The 18,896-nt window shown below is 64.0% G+C and overlaps 1 protein-coding gene across 8 annotated transcripts in view; it reads right to left on the minus strand.

Annotated features, from left to right (window-relative positions):
• Nucleotides 1-55: 55 nt before the first annotated feature.
• LHFPL2 (LHFPL tetraspan subfamily member 2) overlaps nt 56-18,896 on the minus strand; it is a 110,792-nt gene continuing 91,951 nt past the window's right edge. For all 8 annotated transcript variants that reach the window (XM_089312906.1, XM_070056314.2, XM_070056315.2 and 5 more), the window contains 2 exons: nt 15,584-16,091; nt 56-2,935 (listed from right to left, as the gene is read on the minus strand). In XM_089312906.1, the coding sequence (XP_089169032.1) occupies nt 2,679-2,935; nt 15,584-16,007 (681 nt within the window). In that variant the 5' untranslated portion in view covers nt 16,008-16,091 and the 3' untranslated portion in view covers nt 56-2,678. The remainder of the gene's footprint in view (nt 2,936-15,583; nt 16,092-18,896) is intronic.

Raw genomic sequence — 18,896 nt, forward strand, 5'->3', positions numbered from 1 at the left:
TTATCAAATTATCCGTATCATATTGAACCCATTATAATCAGACTGGAAAGAAAAATAATTTGCAAAATTTGGTTTAATTCAGACCGGGGGAGGGGCGAGGAACACACTGGAAATATATGTACACGGGGACCTAACCCGCTAAGGAACAGGGTCGGTTTACAGGACACGAGGAGAACCACCAGTCGGAAGGCTCAGGAGTCCACAGCTGTCAGTCCCATTTCACATTGGCTCAGGGGGTGCGTGTTCCTGCAGAGCACCTCCCGCCCCGGCTCCGGGCCTCCCCGCCGCTCAGTCCTTGGGCCCTCGGGCGTCAGTGCTGCCCAGGGACTCCCGGCGGCCACAGCGAGGTGTGTTCTCAGCCGGACGCTGCCGGCGCAGGAGGTGTCGGGTCAGCCCTTCAGCAGTGGTCTAGCATTAACACGGTCTGCACAGGCACGCTCAGAAGAGCCCTCAGGGATTATGTACCAGCTACGAGTTACCACACTAGCAGGAAAGCTTCACATTTCACACGAAAGACGAGCATCAGCTGGCCCGCTCTGCTGGCGTCAGGCTCACATACAGCTAGTGATTACGCGAATGGAGACCCAGGGGAGCGTGGTCCATGCCAGTCTCCTCTTCACGTAGGATCTGTGTAGCATTAGCATCGTTAGGAGTTTCATGAAGGCAGCAATGTTTAACTCTTCTTTGCCAAAACATCTCTGTTTTGACTCCTGTCCAGTTTCCGAAAAACGCAACACACATACGCCTGTTATTGCACATCTTTCACACAAATCTGTGTATGTGTAATATACATATATACTTTAAATACGCTACACGTACAAAAAGACTATGGCACGTTACAGAGTACACGTCTACCAGAGATCAGTACACCACAGATGTCCGAGCACTCTCCAGAAAGCCGCACACACTCGGGCAGCATCGCTGAATTCGCACACAGGTTTAAAGGATCCACAAAGGTCCGAGTGGATGCCGGCAGTCGTGCAGGGCCGGGGAGCAGCGCTGGTTATGGCTGGGGCCCAGAATGGCGTCCCGCGGCGGCTGGCTCAGGCGCTGACGGCAGGGGGACCGAGGGGGACCGAGTGGTCATCGTACTGTCTCTGGAAGCAGAGCGGGGCTGTGCTGTGCGCGGGCAGTGGTCAGTGGTTTGGGCTTGTGTGTGCATGCGTGTGTCCGAAGCCTGGACATGAACGCGCTGACCCCAGCGGGGCTCGGTTCTGGCAGTGGGGTGCGTCCTCCCAGGCACGGTCAGGGTGGCCTCAGCCTTGGGGACGCAGCAGGGGCGGCGCCTGCACAGGAGCGGAGGCTTCACCTGCCTGGGGCTTGGGCGCAGACGGGGACGATTCCCCAGTGGTGGAAATGGGCTGTTCGTCCTGCAACGTCCCGCCGCGGTGTCAGCGTCGGCACAGGGACTCAGAGGACGGAGCCCTGGCCCCTGGCGGTCTCCTCGGCCGCTGGGAAGCCATGTTTACCCCACGTCCCTGCACGTGGCTGACGGAGAAACGGGAGCTCCGCCCGAGCCTGCCCCCGCCCGAGCCTGCCCCGGGGGGAGGTTCTGTTCAGCGTGGCCTCCGCCGCCCCAGGCCTGGTTCCAGGGTCAGGGAGCTTTGATGGGACTCCTGGGGCAGTGCGGGCCGGGAAAGCTGGTCAGCACCTTGCTCACAGCAGTGCCGAATCGGAACGATTCTGCAGCCGCAAGTGAACGCCGCGGGAACCGAGACCGGTACTTCCTCCCCTCCTGAACGCGGCCCTGGCTGGCCCGGCTGAGTGCCTGCTGCTTCGGGGGCACCGGGACCGCCCCGTTCTGGGACAGCCACGAAGCCGGATGAGACACCCCGCGTCCTTCCTCCCCGTGGCACCAGAGCCTTTGTGGACAGGCGCCGTGAGCTTGGCCCGGGCTCCCGTCGTGGCTGGGGGATGTTTCCTTGGCAATGACGTCTTCGCTGCTGCAGACTCACGTTCCTCCACTCTGCTTTCAGAATCCACACCTGTACCTGGAGGAACCCAACCCCACGGCTGCTCCTCTCCCCCTGCTGCCGGCGGGCGCCGCGGGTAGCAAGCAGGGAGCAGCGGGACGTGCAGATTCCGTCCCGAAGCCCAGGAGAATGTGACTTGGGCTCGGGGGCGGCTGGCTGGGTGCTGGCCAGGTCGCTGGGCAGAGGACGCTGGTCTTCAGGAGCGAGACTCTACTGGGATGCTCAGGTGAGTGCCCAGGGCCTGCCTCCACCCCCACTGATATTCCCAAAGTTCCAAGAGTCAGGGCTGAATTGATCCAGCTTGGTTAGCTAAGCACGAGCCAGCGTGCGGGGGGCCCGCCCACACACGTCCTGCCCCAGTGGTCTGTGGTCTTCCTGGAGCGGAGGGAAATGCAGCCACCGACCCGACATCACTCTGGGGTTGAGATGCTCACGGCGTGCAGGTTGGGGGCCGGGACAGGAGCATGCTGGGAACGGCCTGCAGCTGAGGCTGCGAGTTACAGACAACGGCCGCCCTGAGCCCGAGGGTGATGGGTCTGCATGCACGCCAAGGCTGAGGACCGCCGGCGTGCCGCGGCCCTCGTGTCCGGTAGCCTGGCGTGGCTGGAGGTTGCATCTCCTTCGTCCCTGGAAGGCCTGGGGCTGTGCACGTGGCTGTGGCAGGGGAGGCTGGCTGGAGGCCAAGGTCGCAGCGCGGACAGGGCCCTAGAGCAGGCAGATGAGGGTCTTGCCCTCTTCGATCTCTTCCTGGACTTTGTCGCTGGAGGTGGCGATCTCGGCCTGTGCAGAGAAGACGGCGCACACGAAGGTGAGGACCGTGCCGCCGATGGCCGTGTAGAAGGCCCAGCCCAGGGAGCAGTCTCCAGGCTTGTAGGCAGACGCGTAAGGTCCGCAGTAGTCTATGGCTTTCTGGCAGCCCCAGCCCGCAGGGTAGAGTATCAGCCCGAGGATGAGGAAGAGTCCTGTGGGAGGAGAGAAAGCAGGTGAGACCCGCGCGGCAGTGGGCAGCGGCCGCACCGACTCCGCCTGCTCTGGGCGTGGCCTCAGCTCCTCCCCCAGGAGGGCCTGCAGGCACGGGGGCCTGCTCTGGAGACGCCATCTTGCTTCCTGGTGATTTGCACAGGGCCCTGCGGTGGCGCACGGGGGCCTGCAGGCCGAACGGGGCTTTCTCAGTCACTTCTGCTGGAGCACGGCCACGCCCGTTCCCCCACGGTCTGCCCCGGACCACGCGGCCTGCAGATCCTGGCTGGACTGCTGACCGCCTGCTCTCTGCAGGAGGATGTGCAGAGCCCCCTGATGCCCCCACATGCAGGAAGCAGGGGTCCCTGCGGGAGGCCGGCTCTTAGCCCGAGTCTGCACCCGCGGGAGCAGCGGATTCTGGATCTACGTGTGTAGTTAGAAAGGAGAATTTTCTCTCTGGAAGCTTTTCAGTGGACTGGCCTGCAGTCACCAAGCAGCTCTGCCTCCGTCCTGCTGCCCCCCCACCCCAGTCACTTTAACCGTTTTGTTCTTCCCTGTGGTGTCCCTGCTCATAAGTCCCCCGAGTCTGAGAGCCCCGTCCCTGCCTGGCCTCACGAGTGTGGGGGCTGGGGCCGTGCAGGCGAGGCCCACACCCCCTGCACACCAGCAGGTGCCAGCCTGTGCCAGCCCACCCCGCCCTGGGCCTGGCCCTGGCCTCTATCTAGCGGAAGCCTCTCCTGAGAGACGCGGGGCCCAGAGCTGACCCAGCAAAACCTGGGGAGGAAGTCCCCTCACGAGGTCTTCACTTCCCCACAAAGAGGCAGAGTGCAGGGCGGCTCCGCCCACCCGGCAGGGGACGCTTGGTTCTGATCCCGACCCTGCCTCCCTCCCGGGCCTCGGAACAGGCACCCTGGGCTGCCAGCTCAGCCTGGGCTCCACGTGCTGTTCTCCCCCACTCCCTGCGTGCAGCCTCCCGGCGGGGGGGCACAGTGGGCACGGGCAGCTCAGGGACAGCGTTTGACACCCCGAGGGCACCCTCCAAGCTGGCTTCACGGGTCACCGTTAGAACAGAGGGGTCCCGTGGGCCCCAGCTCGGGCCATCGTCCAGCTTGGAGGGTGCGGTAGAGCAGGGGGCGCTCGTGCATGGCTGCCCCGCCCCCCACTCTGTGGTGTGAGCTGTGAGGCCGGCCTGGGGGCTGTTCCTGAACCCCGGCTCGAAACCATGCAACAGGCGACAGCGGGGGACAGCCCAGCACCACGGCGAGGTGCACCGAGAGAGGCCCGGGTTGGCAGTAGGAGGCAGCGCCGCTGACCCTGCACCCGCATGCCGGACTCGCCTCGGCCCACAGGTGCTTCCCAACCGTTCCCAAATCTGCTTCATGCCCTGTGGGAGAACAAAAGGTGATTGACAAGCGAAGGCACATAATTATCTGGGTCAAAACAGTTCAGTCCAGACCCATAGAGTAAACACTTTCAGCTCTAAGCCCCATGAACAAGTGGAGTTTTTTTTTTTTTTTCCAAGTTATGGATTCAAAGAAACTACTATTAAAATGTCCGCACTGTCCAAAACAATCTGTAGATGCAACACAATCTCCATCAAAATACCAGCCACATCTTCTACAGAAATGCATACAGAAGGTAAAAATCCCTGCAGCCACAGCAATGCCGAGTGACCAGAACAGAGCTGCAGGCACCGCACACGTGCTTTCAAGATACAGCGCAGAACCACCGAAACCAAAACAGCGCGGTGCTGGCACAGGGACAGACACACGGGCCCCTGGAACAGAGACCCCAGGAACCACCCGCACGTTTACGATCAGCTGCTTGCTGACCGATAAGCCGAAAACAAACTGCAGAGAGGGAGGACTCTCCACCAATGGTGTTAGAAAAACCAATTAGCCAGACACGGAAGATTGAAACCTTTTACCCTCTAAAAATCAATCAGAATGGATCAAAGACCCAAATGTAAGACATGAGAATGGCTCCTTCAGGACGTGAGTACAGGCAGTCATGCTTTGGACGACTCCAGAGGCACAGGCAGCGGAGGCGAAAGGAGGCAAGTGAGATCACGTCAGCCACGACGTCTCCGCACAGCACAGACAACGGAGCGAAGAGCCGGCAGATAGGGACAGGAGAAGATACTTGAAAACTGTAAGGGTTCATATCAAAAACATGTAAGGAATTTTACAAAACAAAGTATTAAGAAAGGGACAAAGGAAGAAATACAAATGGCCAAGGAGTGTATGAAAAAATGCTTCATCTCACTGTCATCACGGATCAGCAAATCTAAACACAGGTCTCGTTCCAGCCCGAGTGACTCTTACCAAGAGACGAAAGCACACTGGCAACCTCAGTAGACCCACTGCGGGAGCGCAGCGGCAGGGCGCTCCCTCCGATCCCACGTCTGGTTACGTCCATCCGAAGGAAGTGGACCTACACTCCGTGCTCACCGCAACACTGTTCACAACAGCTGAACTACGGCTCAGTCTAGATGTCCACTTGGGCCATCCTCTGCTGATTTCCCTGGCGCATGAGCAGGGAGCTGGATCGGGAGTGGAGCACCTGGGACTCGAACTGGAGCCCATATGGGATGGGTGGAAGACAGAGGAAGTGTGACACACACAGACACACACCTGTAGCAAAATGGACTGAACCAGCAGGGGTGACGAGGCGGGCGCACAGGGACAGCACCATTCTCTCCCCCATGTGGAAGGGAGCAGTAAAGTCAGACTGACCACGAGAGCCTGGCTCCCAGGCACCTGCCACGCAGGCAGAAGTGCACCTGCTGAGGGCTGCACGTTGCAGACGCCCTGGGGAGAGGAGCGGGGAGGCTCCGGCAATAGAGAGAAGAAAAGGAACCGGCCCGCGGGGGTCACCTGTGCCCTGCGCTCAAACGCCGCACTGTGCCCCACAACCCAGCGGTGGCACCATCACAATCTCTCCACGTGACAATGCCGTCCTCTGTCTGATGCGGATGTCGTATACGGTGGAACCCAAGGTGAAGGCGTGCACACTGTCGGCACACGACTTTGAGATGAAACACAGACCGGACGTGGAGGCCCTGGGCAGGGCTGTGTCCTGTCACAGCCTGGGAGGCTCTGTGGGACCCGTCGCCCGTAGCCCCCTGACCGCCCCTGGCTGCACTCCAAACTGAGGGCCAGGACAGAGGCACGTGTGTCTGCCTGTGCGCTTTTGCCCCTGTCGATGCCCATTTACCAGGTGGGTGGTTCTGGGCAGGTGTGGTGGTGCAGCCAGTTACCCCACAGCCTGCAGCCCTGGCACCCATGTGGGCACCAGTTCAAGTCCCGGCTGCTCCACTTCTGATCCAGCTCCCAGCTGACGTGCCTGGGAAAGCAGTGGAAGATGGCCCAAGTCCCTGGGCCGCTGCACCCACGTGGGAGACTCAGAGGAAGCTCCTGGCTCTGGCCTGGCCCAGCTGTTGTGGCCATTTGGGGAGTGAATCAGTGGATGGAAGATTCTAACTCCACTTTTTTTTTTTTTAAAGATTTATTAATTTGAAAGAGTTACAGAGAGAGAGGTCTTCCATCTGCTGGTTCACTCCCCAGATGGCTGCAGTAGCCAGAGCTGCTCCAATCTGAAGCTAAGAGCCAGGAGCTTCTTTCGAGTTTCCCATGTCAGTGCAGGGGCCCAAGGACTTGGGCCATCCTCTGCTGCTTTCCCTGGCACATGAGCAGGGAGCTGGATCGGAAGTGGAGCACCTGGGACTCGACCGGAGCCCATATGGGATGGCAGCACCGCCGCCATGGCTCCAACCTGCTACACCACAGCACTGGCCCCTCTCTCTCCAGCTTTCAAATAAAAAAGGAGTGAGTGGTTTTAATTCTGTTGCATGAGCCGACACTGCTGCGCCCATCTGGGACTTGGGGCCTATCTGTAGAGAAGGCAGCTGTTTGTGCTGCCTGCAAATCGAGGACAGGCCATGTGCTTGGCTGCTGGCCGCCTGTGGACAGGCCACCGGAGAGACGCCACCCTCGGCACGGCCACCAGGGTGCGCTCCAGAGGCAGCCTCAGTGTCTGGGCGGCCGCCGGTGCCGGTCCTGCAGGGCCACTGCTGAGGGCCGTGGCGGTTCCAGGGGCGGAGGGTTGCTGCTCTCACCCTTCGGGCACGCGTCCACCCGCAGTATCCCCCGTCCCACCCACGTGTCGCCCCTGCTGCCTGTTCCCGCCGCCCTCCCTCTGCCACGTGGTGCGTTTCCAGCCATTTCCCGGGCTGAGCCCACTGCAGGCGGCAGAGCTGGGTTCCCGGCGCACTTCCCACACTGACCGTCAGGCCCCGGTGCTCTCCGTCTCCACGGACTCTGGCGGCACATCAGTTGTGTCATAACCGCGGACAGAGCTGCCGGGGCTGTGCAAGGTCAGAGCTCAGGTAACTTCCGGCCCCAACACAGTGAGGTCATTCACCGGGGAACACAGCAGGAGGCAGCTGACAGACGTCCACTGCCTCTCCCCAGCACTTCTCCGAAAAAACGAAGTAAGAACCCCCTGCCCCGAGCCCCTGCCCGCCTGTCTGGGCTGTGGACTCGGCTAAGCCTTGGGCCCCATCTTTGGGGACCAGCTCAGTTCACGTGTCCCTGCCGCCACCTCCCCTTACGCTCCTTGGTCCATCACCCAGGCAACCATCTCACTGATGCCAGGCCAGGGCGTAGATTCCGGGGCCCCACCCCATTCTGGGCCAGAGCATGGACTGCCAGCTCGTTAGGGGTGACAGCTTCAGCCATCAGCTGTGGGGAGGGGCACCCGCCTCAGCAGGGCTCTGCCCCCGTGTGTGGGGGGCGGCCTCTCAGGTCTGGCTCCTCCTGGCCCTCCGCTGTTCTCCCTAAGCCTTCCAGCCCCCAGCCAGTCTCGGGACCCCTTCCCTAACCTCACGCCCATTGTCTATCTGGTCCTGTGGTCTCAGCACTGCCTCGTGCTGCCGTCTTCTGAGTTTTGGACTCGAGATTTGCACATCCGGCTGCCTGTGTGACCCCCACTTCAACAAACCCAAACTCCCGAGTGCCACTGCCCACTTCCGATCTGTGCCTCACCCCGTCAGCCTCATTCCCCGCAGGTGGGCGTTCAGGCCAACACCATCGCACTCCTTCCTCCTGGACCCCATGGCAATCCGCCTGCCCGCCCGCCCCTGCTGTGCCTGCTCCCCGACTCCCTCACGCACAGCCCTGCAGCCCCCTGTCCTCCCACGGACGCCGGCCTTCTGCTGGCCACTCGGCCATCACGCCAGCCCCTGCTCATGTCCTGTACACTTTACATATCTCGTTCTCGGGCTGCCCAGCCTGAGTCTGCACTTGGTGAGGACACGGAACTCGGTGCTGTCTGTTCTGTGTGTCCCGGCTGCCTGGAGCGGTGGCGGGCGTGACATGCCCTTAGCAGATGTTGCCTGGGTTCAGGGAGATGTGGGGAAGCATAAACCTGGCGGCAGGGCGGGAGAGGGCAGAGCCACCGCGCAGGTGCCAGGCAGGGCGGGAGAGGGCAGAGCCACCGCGCAGGTGCCAGGCAGGGCGGGAGGGGGCAGAGCCACCGCGCAGGTGCCAGGCAGGGCGGGAGGGGGCAGAGCCACCGCGCAGGTGCCAGGCAGGGCGGGAGGGTCAGAGCCACCGCGCAGGTGCCAGGCAGGGCGGGAGGGGGCAGAGCCACCGCGCAGGTGCCAGGCAGGGCGGCAGGGGGCAGAGCCACCGCGCAGGTGCCAGGCAGGGCGGGAGGGGGCAGAGCCACCGCGCAGGGGCCAGGCAGGGCGGGAGGGGGCAGAGCCACCGCGCAGGGGCCAGGCAGGGCGGGAGGGGGCAGAGCCACCGCGCAGGGGCCAGGCAGGGCGGCAGGGGGCAGAGCCACCGCGCAGGGGCCAGGCAGGGCGGGAGGGGGCAGAGCCACCGCGCAGGGGCCAGGCAGGGCGGGAGGGGGCAGAGCCACCGCGCAGGGGCCAGGCAGGGCGGCAGGGGGCAGAGCCACCGCGCAGGGGCCAGGCAGGGCGGGAGGGGGCAGAGCCACCGCGCAGGGGCCAGGCAGGGCGGCAGGGGGCAGAGCCACCGCGCAGGTGCCAGGCAGGGCAGGAGGGGGCAGAGCCACCGCGCAGGGGCCAGGCAGGGCGGCAGGGGGCAGAGCCACCGCGCAGGTGCCAGGCAGGGCGGCAGGGGGCAGAGCCACTGCGCAGCCCCAGCGCCGAGCCTGGGAGGCGGGGCTGTAGTGCAGTGAGGGCCAGCTCCTTCCCAGCAGTTGCCACGTCTGGGCCCGTGCACGGTGACACGGGACACTGCTGTGCACAGCCTCGCCTGTGTCTGTGCGCGGCCTTGCGTGCGTCCTCACTTCCCTCGCCCTCTGCCCGGTCACCTGTCCCCAGTTGTCCTTGCTGAAGCCGCAGGTCGTCGTGGCCGTCCCTACTACTTCTGCAGGGGGACGTTCTCTCCCACGATGTCCCACCATCAGGCCGTACCCCTGCTTCTGCAATATGCTCCCTCGCCCTGGTCAGGGCCTGAACCTGGGCCGTGTCATGGGCAAGGCCACTGTACCCCACGGGAGAGGGAAGCGACCGACTCACCACGACACAGTTCTCAGAGAATGTCACGGGCAGGAACCTTAAAAGCTAAATGGGAACAGCGAGCCAATGATGTGAAACACTGCACAACGCTGACAGTGAAACCCGTGTCTTGTCACATGACCTGCCCCAGGACAGGGGTCACTGCTTCCGGGCCCACGCGGCCCACGGGGACTCCTGCCCGGTGAGCACGTGTTCCCCGCCCTGGCGTCTGTGTCTCAGCTCCATCCCAGCTCCACACTCCACGTGGCACTGCTGGTTAGTCTTCGCTTAGTTCCAGAAACTTCCAAAAAGATCTTCCATGGGAAAAATGGCAGTTTCCAAGTAGAGAGGAAGCGAGTTGAGGTCACCAACACCCTCACCGATTTTCTACCCTCACAACCGACACTGGGAAGTTGGAGTTTGCAGAGCAAATGCTCCGAGGACCCCGTGACAGCAGCCACAGTCGCCATGACGCACCTTACACTCGGTCCTCAGCTGGCCCGTGAAGCCGGTGCCGTCACTGCCTGCGTTGGACAGATAAGGTTAAGTAAGGCGGCACCGCTGACGAGTGCCAGGGCTGGAGCCACTTTGCTCTGGATCCACAGGGGCTCAAAACACCAAATGCCTGCCGGGGCGAGGGGGGTGACAGGCGTGTGCTCAGCAAGTGGCTTCGTCGCTCCTGGGGGAGCCAGCGTGCAGAAGACGAGCGCCGCCCCGAGTGAGGAAGGCCGGGAGGCTGCACAGCTCCCACGGAGCAGGCTCGTCTCCCAGCCAAGGAACCCGAGCAGCAGGACACAGAAATCCGTCCACACCCCTCGTCCACGCAGGGAGCGAAGCTGCCTCCTTTCTCAAGTGTCGCTGCTCTGTGCTTGGCCACTTCTGGAGAGACAACCAGCCAGCAGGCCGGCAGCGAGAGGCTCGCTCAGCACAGGGAGCACCGGTGTGAGCCGAAGTCTAAAACCAGGCACAAAACCCACGGGACCAGTGAGCGCCTCGAAGCCACGCCGTCAGCTTAAAAGCGAGTCCCTGCTCTGAGACCTGGGTGCCTGGGGACCACATGGAATCCCGCCTCCGCCTCGGCGCTGTCCACAGACACCACGCCCTGTGTGGGCGGTGGGTTTAGTGACCCCTGCTTGTCCCTGCACCGCCTCTCAGGGAACCGTGGTTCTGACAACTTCAGGCACCAGGTTGGTGGCAAGAGCGCTTCCTGTGACTGGAAGGTTCTGGCTCTGTGTGAGCCGGCCCGAGGCTGCCCGGCAGCGGCCTGAGCCTGCTGCCCTGCTGGTGCCGAGGGAGGCCCCCGGCTGCAGCACCGATGCGGGGGCGGCACCGGGAGTCCTGCTTTCTCTTCGTCTGTACCTGGGCAATCACTATTCTGGTTGGAGGTCTCTGAAGGTCACTTACGGATTCCTCCCACCAAGTGTTTGGATGTCGGTTCCATCAAGCCTGACCTCACTCCCTGGGAGGGCAGAACCGCGTCCGGATGGAGGCTGCGCGGTTCTGAGTCCGTATTCTTTCCCAAGCACCCTACATTCGCACCGGGCAGGCACAGACTGATGCTGGTGTCGGAACCGTGCCCACGCACCTGCTAGGTACACAGCAAGCTCTCGCCGACGACTGGGGCGTCCCTGAGACGGCAGCCCGCAGCCCGAGGGGCTTGTGTTCTAGAACAGTGGGGCTCACGCTTCCCGATGCACCCCCGAGCTACCGTAGCCAGAAACACACTGAAAATAACCATCAGCTCCAGGAGTGTTTCAACACGGCATGACGAGAGCAGTCTGCGGATAAAGGGCCACTGCACACGCGGCGCTGTCTGCAGTCTTCCCCCTGTTCTTCCTGTGTCCGCCCTGGACTGGGAGGAACCCTGGCATGGAATGACTGCCTCGTGCCAGGGCCGCGGCCACTGCTCTTGTGACCTTGTGAAGGGCAAGGGGTGTGCGTGCGTGCGTGCGAGTGTGCGTGGAAGGTCCCTGTGGTAAGATGGGGACACCGTGCTCGGACGCCTGTTCGCTGTACACACGACCCCCTACGGGCTAAGGAGGCTCCCGAGTCTTCCGGCTCCCTGGGACCCAGCTCCAAACTTGTTTCCATTGCATCTCACGTGCAAGGTTCAAGAGTCTGCATGCAAGCTAGGCCGGGCCCCACCTGGACATTTGGTACCTGCTCGGTCAGAGGGCTCGCTGGCCACAGTGTCGCCGAGAGTGGGCTGCAGCCAGTGTCTGCTGAGCACGTGGTCCACGGGGTAACATGTTTCAACAGCATGTTCTGGGGTCGGGGTGGAGGAGGAGGGGGGGAAGGAGGAAGAGGGGGAGGGGAAGGGGGAGGAGGGGAAGGAGGGGGAGGGGGAGGAGGGGAAGGAGGAGGGGAAGGAGGGGGAGGGGGAGGGGGTGGCTGCCACAGACAGGTGCAACCGTTGTATAAAGAAGCTGGTATTAACGCACACCCCATGTCCCCAGGGGAACCTAAGGGCACCCCACTTGTGACCACAAGGCGCCTGTGGTGTCACACTGGCAGGGAAGATGCTCTGCAGGGGGCGGGGGAGGCCGCCGGGGCCGCATCCATGGAATTCTCCAGATGACATGCGCCAGCCGGCGGAGGAAGGGCGCCAGGCCCCGAGGAGACGCCCGGCAGTCACAGCGGCCACCGACCAGGAGCGGCCTGGTGCCTCGGGTCATGTGGACAAGCAGCCCACGGGGAGATGCGGTTCCCCTGTGGGCCAGCAAGCCTGCCCCAGCTGCGCGCCCGCTCCCGTGCCAGTGGCTCCCGGGAGTTCTGGAAGGCGTGATGCTGCCGCTGTCGGAACGCCCCCAGGCCAGCTGAGCCCGACGGCGCTTCCCACGAGCTCAGTGGGAACCTGAGCTTCGCGTACTCGGCGAGCAGCTCACCTCCCGATGCCCGACCCTGAGGAAGCGCGGTGGGAAGACCCCCGAGTCCACAGGACTGGACCCCGCACGCACTGTGATTTAGGCGCAGGGCCGACCCCAAGCCTGTCTGCTCGCACACCCCCTCCCCCTTCAGTGTCTCCCTCTGCGAGGGAAGCGCACGCGCTGGCCTCCCACATGGCACCCCACGGGGACCAGGCCAGCCAGCGCCAGGGAGCCAAACCCTGAGCTCATTTCCGCGGCTTCTGTCCCAAACGTGAGGCACTGGGGATCCCACAGACGTCTGAGCGAGCCCTACGTGAGTTTCCAAAAACCCGCGGTGACCTGGGTCCGTGCATGCTATGGTTTCACGGTGGATTACAGCCCGGTCACAGCCTCAGCCGGCCTGGCACCACCCTGCTGGCCGGCAACCCAGCTGTCCTAACACGGCCCAGGAGGATGTGAACCCATGGGTGCCTCCGCCCCGGCCACGGCCCAGCCACGTTCTCACCAGGCTGACACCTCCTGCACGTGGTGCAGCTGCCCCTAGAGGGACGTCGCTGGGGAGTCCGAGAAGCCCCCGTGACGCAGACCCCGTGCTGCCTCCAGAGGCCGTGTGACCAGTCCACGGCTGTCTCCTGGGGTTGTCAAATGCCAATGAGAGGCCGGCGCCGCGGCTCACTAGGCTAATCCTCCGCCTAGCGGCGCCGGCACACCGGGTTCTAGTCCCGGTCGGGGCACCGGATTCTGTCCCGGTTGCCCCTCTTCCAGGCCAGCCCTCTGCTGTGGCCAGGGAGTGCAGTGGAGGATGGCCCAGGTGCTTGGGCCCTGCACCCCATGGGAGACCAGGAAAAGCACCTGGCTCCTGGCTCCTGCCATCGGATCAGCGTGGTGCGCCGGCCGCAGCGCGCCGGCCGCAGCGCGCCGGCCGCGGCGGCCATTGGAGGGTGAACCAACGGCAAAGGAAGACCTTTGTCTCTCTCTCTCACTGTCCACTCTGCCTGTCAAAAAAAAAAAAAAAATTAAAAATGCCAATGAGAGGACACCGTCCCCTGGAGACAGGAGCGAGGGGCCGGGCCTGCACCCAGCAGCCCCGACAGCCGGCCAGGAGGGACCCGGGAGTGTCCTGTGCCGTGGGCCCAGGTTCAGCTGGAACACAGCACCGGGCTTCTGAGGGCTGAGAAAGATGCCCGAGTACCAGGCAGGGGCGCGCACGGCACCCACCCGGCCTCGCCAGGGCCGCCGGGCCAGCCCTGCGTTCACACTGCCTGACTGCGGCCTGGCCGTGGTCTCTGTGCTCACTGAACGACGAGGGGGCCAGCACTTGGGGCAGGGCAGGCCTGAGCCCATCTGTGGCCGCCAGTGCTGAGCTCCAGGGCAGCGGCACCACGTGCAGGAGCTGTCGGCCTGGCTTCGTGTGAGGTCTCGCCGTGAACACCAACTCTGGTCCAGGTGAACTTAACCATGGGTCGCTGTGAGTGTGGATTTGGGGCTTCCATTCTCTCACACGCGATTTGTACAATCAATATCAAGACATCAGCAACTTGTTTTCTTGACAGACCGCGGGGGCCCGTCTGGCCTGGAGAATTCCGTCCAGCACAGGAACGCGCGCTCAGTTTGCTGCGCCTCGCTCAGTCCCACCGCACAAAAACCAGCCTGGCCCCAGCCTCGTCATGAAGAATCCTCTGTGGCCTGGCCAGAGCCGCCTCCATCACCATTTGTTCCCTTGTCAGACCGGGAGGGGATGGGGCACCAGCATGCTCAGCCAAGGCCAGGGCTTGGCTGACAGACACCAGCTCAGCCACAGCTGCCGCGTCCGCGGGCGGCCCTGGGAGCGTGGCCCTCCCCCGGGACGGAGGGCCCACGTCTCTGGTTTCAGGGCTGGCCCTCGGGGCAGTGCTCCCTGGAGAGCAGGGCGGCCAGTCCGTCCAGCAGCCTCTGCCTCTGGCCAGCTGAAACCTGAGTGACCCTGGAGTCTCCGAGATGCCGCGGCAGGAGCACGCGAGGAAGCTGAAAGCCCTTCGAGAAAGCCCACACTCCGGCACCACTCGGGTGACCGGGTCACCGGCAGGCGCGCCCAAGCCTGTGGCCCGTCCCCCTGCTTAGGCCTTCTTCCCCGGGAGGGCAGTCGGCAACGCTCACGAGGGTGCGCAGCGGTCCCTGCACGACGCACTGAGCCGCGTGCAGAAGCCAACGCCGTGGCCCTGGCGGGCAACAGAGCAACGCCGGACCCGCTGGCCGCATCACGGCGCCAGGGAGCGCCTTCGCGGCACTGCTCCGGACTGAGCGCGGCCGGGAAACAGCCCGCCCGCGGAGGCAGCCCAAGCTGAGCATCCCTAGGGGACGGAGCAGGCGTCTCACCGCACGGCACGCCGCCCAGGCCCACAGAGCCAATGTGCAGAACCACAGGTGAGGGCAGACGAGGCCACCAGGCGCCTCTCGGGTCCAGGGGCCCTCAGCCTGGCTGCTCAGCCGCGTGTCCTGGCTCTGTCTCACTGCAGCAGCAGAGCCTACCTGACTTCACGGAGGACACTCTGACATCGGGAGGCTCGGCTTCTCTGGCGCTGTGGCCGGGAGCCGAGCGCCGCGGGCTGGACACCAGGCTCGGCGCCGACCCTCCCTGCGCGCAGCCCCAGCAGCCGCTCACCTGTGGCCACCCCCTCTCCAGCTAAAGCTGACATGACTAAGGCTCCCAGTGGAGGTCAGGGTCCACCCCTCCCCCCCCAAGACGTTGTGCAGCGTGGCACGGAGTCTGTCTGCCATGCGCAGTGCCGTGTGCCAGCCCAGGGCCAAAGCCAGCAAGCGCAGGGCGAGGGCTTCCTCTGCCGCCCCTGGAAGGAGCCCCTGCTTTCCATCCGTTTGCCCTGGGTGAGAAATTCCCAGAAGGCAGCATTCGCTTAACTTCTGATGTGAGCGCAGAGAACAGGGCGCAAACGGCAGCAGCCAGCGCACACCCGGGCAGCGGGGAGCACAGAGCCGCGCGGGCTGACTCCTCCCTGCGCGGGCTGACTCCTCCCCAGCCGCTCCTGTCGGCCCAGAGCTCGCAGGCAGGGGTGGAGAGCCGGCAGCACCAGCAGGCTGCTGCCTGCTGGGGGCCTGGCACAGCCCTCCCTGGCTGGCACCCGGGCGCACGGATGGGAACCACAGCTTAACGGGGAAAGCAAAAACCAGGAGCTCCCGCAACAGGCGCCAGGAGCCTGGCGCCCAGAGCGGAGCGGCTGTGGCCAGGAGGGAGGCCGTGGGACGGGCCCGGCACCTACCTGCGATGCCCTGCAGCAGGCCACACACGTTGAAGATGCTCTTCTTCATGACGCTCTGCACGCACATGGAGAAGACCGACACCAGCGCCACCGCGCACAGCACGAAGATGCCGGCAGCCAGGAAGATGGCCGTGGCCTGCCAGAAGCCGCTGGCGATCTCGCCGAAGCTCTCAGCGTAGGGCCCGCACAGCGTGTCGCGCGGCACCTGCTGCACGCCCGGGTTGCGGATGCAGCGCGTGTACAGGCCCAGCGTCGGGTGCGGGCGCTCCAGGGCACCCGGGCCTGGCGGCTCGGCCCCGCCGCGGCTCCGCGCCTTCCCGATCAGCCAGTCCGCGCTCATGAAGGCGATCAGCTCCGCGAAGGCCACCACGATGCTCAGGAGCGTCCAGAGCATGGAGCGGCAGGTGACGATGACGGGACACATGGCGGGCTCCCGGCCGGGCTCAGGGCTCCGCGGCGCTCCTCCCGAGTGGCGGCCGGGGCAGCGGGCGGCATGCACGGGCCTCACCTGTGGGGACAGAGCAGAGGGCGTGAGCGGCTGTGGGCCTGCACCAGGCGCACGCGTGGGACCACTGGCCCTGTGCAGGCGCAGGCCCGCCCCGGGACCCCAACCACAGGCCCGGGACTCCTGCTTCTCTCAGGTGCCAGGCCCGGGGCAGGAGCGCGCGCCCTGGCTGAGCCGCCCTGGGTTCTGCACTGGTCACTGGCACTCCACGAGCTCCAGAAGCCGCGCGGCGCAGGGCTCTAGAGGCCTGCGGGGGCCTCCGGTGAGGGCTGGGTCCCTAGGAAGCACGCAGAGCGCTGCCGCCCGCACCACCTGGCACCCGTGTCTGTACACAGATCCCGTCTGAGAGAGGTCACGACTTCCGTGGGCTTACTCACAGGGGTCGCGCGGGACCACCTGGCTGACTGCTGACGGCAAGTGCCGCCTGGTCTGCCGCATCGCCCCCATCCGCCCCGCAGGTGCTCCCCCGCCCGGCCCCTCAGACAGGGGCCCTGTCAGGGTCAGCCAGGATGAAGACGTCCAGCCTTGTGGCCCCTCTGCACGACTGCCCGAGGCGGTGTCCGGCCCACAAGGGCTACCGGGACGGCTGTGGTGAGCAGGGCGGGACGCTGGGAGAGGGAAGCCAGCGCCCAGCTCCAGCTGCCACCGGGACACCGCAAAAGGCCGTCTGCTAAGGGCCGAAAGGCGTCATGAGTGCTGGCTCAGCCGTGGCACCCATGTGCTGAGACACCCCCAGGGCACTGCTTTCGCACACGGTGCTGGCTGGGGACCAGGCCCTGCACTGTCAGGGTGCCTGTGCGTGACCATGTGCACGGAGACGGGGCTGAGCCGGGCACTGCGGCAGGGCCAGGCGTGTGTCCACCGAGAGATTCTAGGAGCCGAGGCCACGCTTCTAATCCCGCTGTAGATTAGAAGGCAAGGAAAGATGTGAGGTCACGCCAGGCCCGCTGGCCAGCCAGACACCCGAGAACAAAGGTCTCATCCACTCAGACAGGCAGATGGAAAGGGTGAGGGCATGAGTCCAAGGCGCTTCCAGGAGCCAACACCCTCCCTACCCCACCCCAGCCTGGCCAGCTGGCACGTGGCCACCTGTGTACCCAGCAGGGCTCCGGCTTTCAGGACGGTGGGCGGGAGCAGAGGGTGAGCACCCCACGACCCTGCGCACACGAGCACTTGGTAGCGTCTTCCCGTCTGTCCATCTGCAACACACACATTCCCACACCATGTTGTTTCTGGGCCATGTGACAATGAACTTGACCCCTCAAGACCACAGCATATACCTTCTAACAGTAAGGGCGTTGTCCTACCTACCCACAGCAAGTTCACACCCCCGGCAGAAGTGGCCATCACCCCCACACAGCCAAAGCTCGGTCCACACGCAGGGCTTCCCCTACTCGAGAGCAGTCTCTGCTCCGCCCCACTCCCCGACGCTGTCTTCTAGAAGGTTCTAAGCCAGGTGTCTCACAAGGACAGCCTGGATGTGTCTGTGTCCTCAGGATGTCCCTCAGGCCCATTCCCTACCCTGGGTTCCAGGCAGCAACGTCAAACTGAAGGCTGCTTTAGGTTCCGATCACACGTGTCCAGTGCGGATCCTCTGTGGGGACACTGTGTAACTGCACCGCCCTGGGAGGCATGTGGTGGTGCCACCTGCACACGTGTGCACACGTGTGTCTCTATAGCTCCACCCTCAGCGTCGGCAGTTCCATCTGCACATGTGTGTCATGTGTGTGTGCCTCCCATGGGGCTCCCTCAGCACTGGTGTCTGTCTGCACACGTGTGCATGCCTACGAGAGGGACCCGCACGCCCCACGCCCTCCACATTCTGGTCAGGGCGGGCGCTCAGCACCGAGAAGGGACGCTGTCTGCAAGTGCAAGGACCTCCCTTCTCAGAGCAACATGCTGTGGTATCATTGCACACATTCTGCGATCGGTGGCAGACAAAACGTTAACCTGGAAACACACGCGTGGTTAAAGAACGGCGACGGCGCATCCCAAAGCTCCCGGCCTCCGCCGGGTGTGCAGCAATGCCATCACGGCAATACATCATCTGGGAACCGCTCCTGACCTGCCAGAGAGCTCCAGTCTCCAAGCCACGGAGGCAGCCGCGATTCACCCCGGGCCCTGACGCCACAGCCACCACCTCCCCGTGGCCTCGCTGGGGCCACAGAGAGCAAGGAACCAGGAAAGGACGTGCGACGACGCAGAGCAGAGCCCCAGCTCAGCCAGCGACCGAACGAGCCCCGTTCATGCCGCGCTGCCCGGTGCCGGCTGTGCAGGGCCAGGGCCACTCCCTGCCACGCTCGGCTCGGAGCCACGCCTCTGCTGTGTCCACTTCCCGCGCTTCTGAAAGCCACGTGCTCTGAGAAGGACCTCAACAGGGCCTCGCCTTCATGTTGGGACACATAGCCGCCCAGGGGCAAAACACGCAGGGGCCGTCCCCAGCCAGCGCCTTCCAGTGCGGTGTCTGACGGACAGCCTCCCTGATGCCTTATTTCTCTGGGATTTAAGAGCCGTGCAGCACGGCGTGATGAGGAACGCACGCCCGTATGTGACGGGAGACTCACAGGTCCGTGAGCTGCGTCCATGCCAGTGCATCCCTACGATTTCACAGCCAGAGGGGAAGCCACCACTCTCCCTAATGAGAACGCCGACTTCAGAACTGTGCTCAGGTTCAAACTTTCTTCATTCATTAACCAGAGGAATTCCCCTGATGTGTGGGATTGAATTCTGATCACAGACCGATGGGGTGAAGCGCAGGTTCCACAGGCATGCACGCTGGGGGAGGGAGGGGTGCTCTCAGATCCAGCT

The sequence above is a fragment of the Oryctolagus cuniculus genome, chromosome 14, assembly GCF_051225735.1.
Source record: "Oryctolagus cuniculus isolate XC-2025 breed Fujian yellow rabbit chromosome 14, ASM5122573v1, whole genome shotgun sequence".
In the NCBI taxonomy this organism is placed as follows: domain Eukaryota; kingdom Metazoa; phylum Chordata; class Mammalia; order Lagomorpha; family Leporidae; genus Oryctolagus; species Oryctolagus cuniculus.